General features: G+C 48.4%; 1 protein-coding gene across 1 annotated transcript; it reads right to left on the bottom strand.

The window, feature by feature from the left end:
• On the bottom strand, nt 1–7,392 carry LOC147095519 (uncharacterized). Its single transcript, XM_085974646.1, has 2 exons — nt 7,150–7,392; nt 1–5,346 (listed from the first exon to the last, which is right to left on the bottom strand). Exons 1-2 carry the CDS (start codon nt 7,328–7,330, stop codon nt 4,346–4,348), a joined length of 1,182 nt encoding a protein of 393 aa, XP_085830772.1. The 5' UTR covers nt 7,331–7,392; the 3' UTR covers nt 1–4,345.
• Between the last annotated feature and the right edge of the window lie 355 nt (nt 7,393–7,747).

The raw sequence follows: 7,747 nt of genomic DNA on the forward strand, positions 1-7,747 counted from the left end.
ATTGGGAGTGTGAGAGAGAGACTGGGAGTGTGTGAGAGAGAGAGAGATTGGGAGTGTGAGAGAGAGATTGGGAGTGTGAGAGAGAGACTGGGAGTGTGAGAGAGAGAGACTGGGAGTGTGAGAGAGAGACTGGGAGTGTGAGAGAGAGAGACTGGGAGTGTGAGAGAGAGACTGGGAGTGTGTGTGAGAGAGAGAGATTGGGAGTGTGAGAGAGAGATTGGGAGTGTGAGAGAGAGATTGGGAGTGTGAGAGAGAGATTGGGAGTGTGAGAGAGAGAGAGAGATTGGGAGTGTGAGAGAGAGAGAGAGAGAGAGATTGGGAGTGTGAGAGAGATTGGGAGTGTGAGAGAGAGAGATTGGGATTGTGAGAGAGAGACTGGGAGTGTGTGAGAGAGAGAGATTGGGAGTGTGAGAGAGAGAGAGATTGGGAGTGTGAGAGAGAGATTGGGAGTGTTAGAGAGAGATTGGGAGTGTGAGAGAGAGATTGGGAGTGTGAGAGAGAGAGAGATTGGGAGTGTGACAGAGAGAGATTGGGAGTGTGAGAGAGAGATTGGGAGTGTGAGAGAGAGAGATTGGGAGTGTGAGAGAGAGAGATTGGGAGTGTGACAGAGAGAGAGATTGGGAGTGTGAGAGAGAGATTGGGAGTGTGAGAGAGAGATTGGGAGTGTGAGAGAGAGAGATTGGGCGTGAGAGAGATTGGGAGTGAGAGACTGGGCCGCCGCGGCCGCTCACCTGATGGCTTTGGGTCGGGCTCTGGGCCGGGGCTGTTGACGCCGCGGGGAGGTTTTGTGCGCGGCAGCTCCCGGTACGGCCCGCCGGTGACCTGGTGGCTTTGGGTCGGGCTCTGGGGCGGGGCTGTTGACGCCGCGGGGAAGTTTTGTGCGCGGCGGCTCCCGGCACGGCCCGCAACTCAAGGCCCAAGCATCCCGGGCTGCTAGGCCGCGCCCGGCGCCAGCACAGCCGCTCGAAATGGCCGTCAAAGTAGGCGAGCCTCCGGGCGAAGGGCAGGGGATCACTTCATTTCCTACTGTTGCTAAATACAATTTAAAACTCAAATAAATTGTTATTTTCCTTAGTTCCCTAACACACAAAGTGTGGGAAAAAAATCGTGAAGAATCAAGATGGCGGCCACTCACCTCAGTTCAGAATGATAAGGCCCGCCCACACACGCATCAATTGGTCAACCGTCATGTCACTGAACTGTAGGATTGGTCAATCGTCAAGTCACTCAACACTCAACTGTAGGATGGCCCGCCCGCACGCGCAATGAACCCGCCCCCGTGACGCGATTGGTCAACCGTCGGTCAGCTGTCAGGTCGCTCGACCGCACGATTGGTCAACCTTCACGTCACTCAATGCTAATGAGCAAATGAGCGGAACTTTTCCCATTTAATGAGCGGAATTTTGAACGTTTTTTGGATACCGTGGGCACGATTTTTGTCTGACGGAAAAGTAAATCCGTAATCGTAAGCTTTCTTTTGATGTGACGCGTGTGTAGGTACGCTCTATAACTTTCGAACGTATCGAGAACGGACAGACAGACAGACAGAAGAGGTCTTTTATAGATATAAGATAGATTAAGGGCAAGAGGATAACTAGGGAAAGAGTAGGGCCCATTCGGGACCAAAGTGGCAAGCTGTGTGTAGAGCCAGATGATGTAGGTGGGGTTTTAAATGAATTTTTTGCATCTGTGTTCACTATGGAGAAGGACGATGTAGACATAGAAATCGGGCAGGGGGACTGTGATTTACTTGAACATATTAGCATCGAGAGGGAGGAGGTACTAGCGGTTTTAGCGGGCTTAAAAGTGGATAAATCCCCAGGCCCGGACGAGATTTATCCCAGGCTACTATGTGAGACAAAGGAGGAGATTGCAGGGGCTGTGACACAAATTTTCAGAACCTCTCTGGCCACAGGGGATGTGCCAGAGGACTGGAGAACAGCTAACGTAGTACCATTATTCAAGAAGGGTAGTAGGGATAAACCAGGGAATTACAGGCCAGTGAGACTAACATCAGTGGTAGGGAAATTATTGGAAAAAATTCTGAGGGACAGAATTAGTCTCCACTTGGAGAGGCAAGAATTAATTAGGGATAGCCAGCATGGCTTTGTCAAGGGCAGATCATGTCTGACCAATTTGACTGAATTTTTCGAGGGGGTGACTAGGTGTGTGGATGAGGGTAGTGCAGTGGATGTGGTTTACATGGATTTCAATAAGGCTTTTGATAAAGTCCCGCATAGGAGACTGGTCAGGAAGGTAAGAGCCCATGGGATCCAGGGTGGCTTGGCACATTGGATCCAAAACTGGCTTAGTGGCAGAAGGCAGAGGGTGATGGTGGAAGGTTGTTTTTGTGACTGGAAGCCTGTGTCCAGTGGGGTACCGCAGGGATCGGTGGTGGGTCCCTTGCTGTTTGTGGTCTACATTAATGATTTGGATGTGAATGTAAAGGGTATGATCAGTAAGTTCGCAGATGACACGAAAATTGGTAGGGTGGTAAATAGCGTGGAGGGAAGCCTCAGGCTACAGGACGATATAGATGGGTTGGTCAGATGGGCGGAACAGTGGCAAATGGAATTTAACCCTGAAAAGTGTGAGGTGATGCATTTTGGACGGACTAACAAGGGAATACACAATGAATGGTAAGACCCTAGGAAAGACAGAGGATCAGAGGGACCTTGGTGTGCATGTACATAGATCCCTGAAGGCAGCAGAACAGGTGGATAAGGTGGTTAAAAAGGCATATGGGATACTTGCCTTCATTAGCCGAGGCATAGAATATAAGAGCAGGGAGGTTATGATGGAGCTGTACAAAACGTTGGTAAGGCCACAGCTGGAGTACTGTGTGCAGTTCTGGTCGCCACACTATAGGAAGGATGTGATTGCATTGGAGAGGGTGCAGAGGAGATTCACCTGGATGTTACCTGGGCTGGAGCGCCTCAGCTATGAAGAAAGACTGGACAGGCTGGGGTTGGTTTCCTTGGAGCAGAGAAGGCTGAGGGGGGACCTGATTGAGGTGTACAAAATTATGAGGGGCATAGATAAGGTAGATAGTAAGGAACTTTTCCCCTTAGTAGAGGGGTCAATAACAAGGGGGCATAGATTCAAGGTAAGGGGCAGGAGGTTTAGAGGGGATTTGAGGAAAAACTTTTTCACCCAGAGGGTGGTTGGAATGTGGAACTCACTGCCTGAAAGGGTGGTAGAGGCAGGAACCCTCACAACATTCAAGAAGCATTTGGATGAGCACTTGAAATGCCATAGCATACAAGGCTACGGACCAAGTGCTGGAAAATGGGATTAGATTAGACAGGGCTTGATGGCCGGCGCAGGCACGATGGGCCGAAGGGCCTCTTTCTGTGCTGTATAACTCTATGGCTCTATGAGATGTTGGAGACATTTCTGAGCACAGAGAGTGAGGAGAGAGGCTGGAGACATTTCTGTACACAGGGAGTGAGGAGAAAGGTTGGAGACATTTCTGTACACAGGGAGTGAGGAGAGAGGCTGGAGACATTTCTGTACACAGGGAGTGAGGAGAGAGGTTGGAGACATTTCTGTACACAGGGAGTGAGGAGAGAGGTTGTAGACATTTCTGTACACAGGGAGTGAGGAGAGAGGCTGGAGACATTTCTGTACACAGGGAGTGAGGAGAGAGGCTGGAGACATTTCTGTACACAGGGAGTGAGGAGAGAGGTTGTAGACATTTCTGTACACGGAGTGAGGAGAGAGGTTGTAGACATTTCTGTACACGGAGTGAGGAGAGAGGTTGTAGACATTTCTGTACACGGAGTGAGGAGAGAGGTTGTAGACATTTCTGTACACAGAGTGAGGAGAGAGGTTCGGAGAGTTTTGTACACAAAGGCTTGTTCGAGGAGGGAATGCTTTGCCATAGGTTGAGGCAGAGACTTGTATCTTTGAGAGAAAATGGGATAACTATCTGAAGCAGGGCACGATGCAGGGCTACGGGTCAGCCATGGAGTGGTTTGGGACTTCCTTAAGCAAAGAGCTGGCACAGACACAATCGGCTGCAAACTTTGATGCTTCATTGCATTTTACAGCACGGAACGGGCTGGTCAGTTGTCCACTAGCTGTCTGAAAGAGCAATCCATGTTGTTCCATTCCCCATGCGTTTAACTGCGGATTCTGGATTTAACCAGGAGAAGGGCTGCGACAGGATACTCTGGATTGTGAGTCCAGTCTGACAGGGAACTGACCCTGTGATATAATCACATTCGTTGTACAAGGGCTGGGAAAGTTACTGAAGCAAAGGGACCAATGTTAAACATTGAAACACCGTGAAACAACTCAGCAGACAGGCAAAAATGGACAAACTGCAGGCAGCAATCACAGTCTAATCCCGCGCATTGAACATTCCTTCCCCAGTGTGCTTGGTTTGATGTTGTAACAAGTATCTGAAACTTTTAAATCTCTTTTTACACACGGTGCATTCAAATGCTTTCTCGCCAGTGTGAATTTGCTGATGCTGTGTCAAGTTACTAGAGGTGTAAAATCGCTTTCTACACACTGAACATTCAAACGGCTTCTCTCCAGTGTGAATTTTAGAATGTTTGTTCAAGTTGCTGGACGTGTGAAATCTCTTTTTACACACTGTACATTCAAACCTCTTCTCTCCAGTGTGAATTCGCTGATGCTCGATCAAGTAACCAGATCTGTAAAATCGCTTTTTACACACTGTACACTCAAACGGTTTCTCTCCAGTGTGAATTTTCTGATGCTGTGTCAAGAGACTGGACGTATAAAATCGCTTTTTACACACAGTACACTCAAATGGTTTCTCTTCAGCGTGAATTTGCTGATGCTGGATCAAGTTACTCGATGTGTGAAATCTCTTCTTACACACTGGACATTCAAACGGTTTCTCTCCTGTGTGAATTCGCTGATGTTTGCTCAAGTCACAAGACCTGTAAAACTTCTTCGTGCAGACAGTACACTCAAACGGTTTCTCTCCGGTGTGAATTTTCTGATGCTGGATCAAGTTACTGGACGTGTGAAATCTCTTCTTACACACTGTGCATTCAAACGGTTTCTCTCCTGTGTGAAATCGTTGATGTTTGGTCACCTCACTGGACGTGTAAAATCGCATTTTACACACTGTACATTCAAACGGCTTCTCTCCAGTGTGAACACGCAGGTGTGTGTCCAGCAGGCTGGGCCAGCGGAAACCCTTTCCGCACACATTGCACTGAAAGGCAGCCCTTCCCCGATGGCCAGATGCCCGCCGACTGGGTCCAGCTGCTTCAGATGATCCACGCCCACCATTCATTAACATTTCATTTTCTTTCTTTATTTCCATGTTGATCCTTTGTTCCAAAGTGTACGAGCACAGACCGTCTACCAAACAAGAGCAAAGATTCAGTGAACTCACCGGCAGGTTACCTGTGCCAGGGGAATGGGGAATGATCCTGCAGGGCATGTAGCTAGATATCACAGACCGTACAATGGTCACAGTTACAGACATTTCCCTAATATAATGTCCGTTTCCTCTTTTACCGAAAAGAATGGCTTTAAACAGTACAGAACCTGCTGTGAATTAATGTCTCTGTACAGTACAGATCCTGTGAATTAATGTCTCTGTACAGATCCTGTGAATTAATGTCTCTGTACAGTACAGATCCTGTGAATTAATGTCTCTGTACAGATCCTGTGAATTAATGTCTGTACGGATCCTGTGAATTAATGTCTCTGTACGGATCCTGTGAATTAATGTCTCTGTACGGATCCTGTGAATTAATGTCTCTGTACGGATCCTGTGAATTAATGTCTCTGTACGGATCCTGTGAATTAATGTCTCTGTACGGATCCTGTGAATTAATGTCTCTGTACGGATCCTGTGAATTAATGTCTCTGTACGGATCCTGTGAATTAATGTCTCTGTACGGATCCTGTGAATTAATGTCTCTGTACGGATCCTGTGAATTAATGTCTCTGTACGGATCCTGTGAATTAATGTCTCTGTACGGATCCTGTGAATTACTGTCTCTGTACAGATCCTATGAATTAATGTCTGTACGGATCCTGTGAATTAATGTCTCTGTACAGATCCCGTGAATTAATGTCTCTGTACAGATCCCGTGAATTAATGTCTCTGTACAGATCCCGTGAATTAATGTCTCTGTACAGATCCCGTGATTTAATGTCTCTGTACAGATACCGTGAATTAATGTCTCTGTACAGATCCTGTGAATTACTGTCTCTGTACAGATCCTATGAATTAATGTCTGTACAGATCCTGTGAATTAATGTCTCTGTACAGATCCTGTGAATTAATGTCTCTGTACAGATCCTGTGAATTAATGTCTCTGTACAGATCCTGTGAATTAATGTCTCTGTACAGATCCCGTGAATTAATGTCTCTGTACAGATCCCGTGAATTAATGTCTCTGTACAGATCCCGTGAATTAATGTCTCTGTACAGATCCCGTGAATTAATGTCTCTGTACAGATCCCGTGAATTAATGTCTCTGTACAGATCCTATGAATTAATGTCTGTACAGATCCTGTGAATTAATGTCTCTGTACAGATCCTGTGAATTAATGTCTCTGTACAGATCCTGTGAATTAATGTCTCTGTACTGATTCTGTGAATTAATGTCTCTGTACAGATCCTGTGAATTAATGTCTCTGTACAGATCCTGTGAATTAATGTCTCTGTACAGATCCTGTGAATTAATGTCTCTGTACAGATCCCGTGAATTAATGTCTCTGTACAGATCCCGTGAATTAATGTCTCTGTACAGATCCCGTGAATTAATGTCTCTGTACAGATCCCGTGATTTAATGTCTCTGTACAGATCCCGTGAATTAATGTCTCTGTACAGATTCTGTGAATTAATGTCTGTACAGATCCTGTGAATTAATGTCTCTGTACTGATCCTGTGAATTAATGTCTCTGTACTGATTCTGTGAATTAATGTCTCTGTACTGATTCTGTGAATTAATGTCTCTGTACTGATTCTGTGAATTAATGTCTCTGTACTGATTCTGTGAATTAGTGACTCGGATCGGGGCCTCGCAGACCGATAACCCGGGTCACTGATCCCCGAGAGGCGGCGGGCCCGGATTCCCGAGACCTCGAGTTAAACCTGTCCCGGCGGGAGGACGGGCCGGGGATCGGACGGCATGACATTAACTTACCAGGCCCAGGGCTCAGCGTTCGCTCGGCGGATCCTCTACCTTCGCCTCCCTGCACTAAGATGGCGCCGAGGCACGACAGCGGGGCGGAGCAGCAAGATGGCGCAGGGGGGCGTGGCCAGTGGCGCCAGCTGACCTCAGGAGGCGGGGCCAGTGCGCCGGCAGACCTCAGGGGGCAGGGCATCCCTCGCACGTCCTGGATTGTGGACGGGACGGCAGGCACCGTAAGACCTCCAGGGGCGTGGCTTTATGCGCCTTGCGTCATTGGGGGCGGGTCTGGTCGGGGGCGGGGCTTGTGTCCGGCTCCACCCCGGCCGCCGGGAGGTGGCTTCAGGCTGCAGGTATGGTGTGTAACCAGGTAATCAGCGCTTGTTGAGACACCTGGCCCTGCGCTGGCTCTCGCTCTCGCTCCTCTCCCCCGGCACCGGGCTCTCTTCTCTTTCCCCCGAGGCCAGAGTTAAAATCGGAGCTGCTGCCGCCGCCATTTTGAGCCGGCGTCGGGCGGTCTTGGTATGCGGTGCGATTTTAACACGTCAGAGTGGAGGTCCCGCCCCTCATTCAGTAAAACCTGCCGCGATTGGTTCAGGGAGCCCTGGGGGGC

The sequence above is a fragment of the Somniosus microcephalus genome, unplaced genomic scaffold (genome assembly GCF_052327205.1).
Source record: "Somniosus microcephalus isolate GS21.2 unplaced genomic scaffold, FLI_Smic_1.0 unresolved_chr1, whole genome shotgun sequence".
Lineage (NCBI taxonomy): Eukaryota > Metazoa > Chordata > Chondrichthyes > Squaliformes > Somniosidae > Somniosus > Somniosus microcephalus.

Coding starts and splice junctions, on each gene's coding strand:
- LOC147095519 (XM_085974646.1), bottom strand. CDS start 7,330: ATGCCCTGCCCCCTGAGGTCTGCCGGCGCACTGGCCCCGCCTCCTGAG. Junction 5,347..7,149: donor AACGCTGAGCCCTGGGCCTG/GTAAGTTAATGT, acceptor CTTGTTTGGTAG/ACGGTCTGTGCTCGTACACT.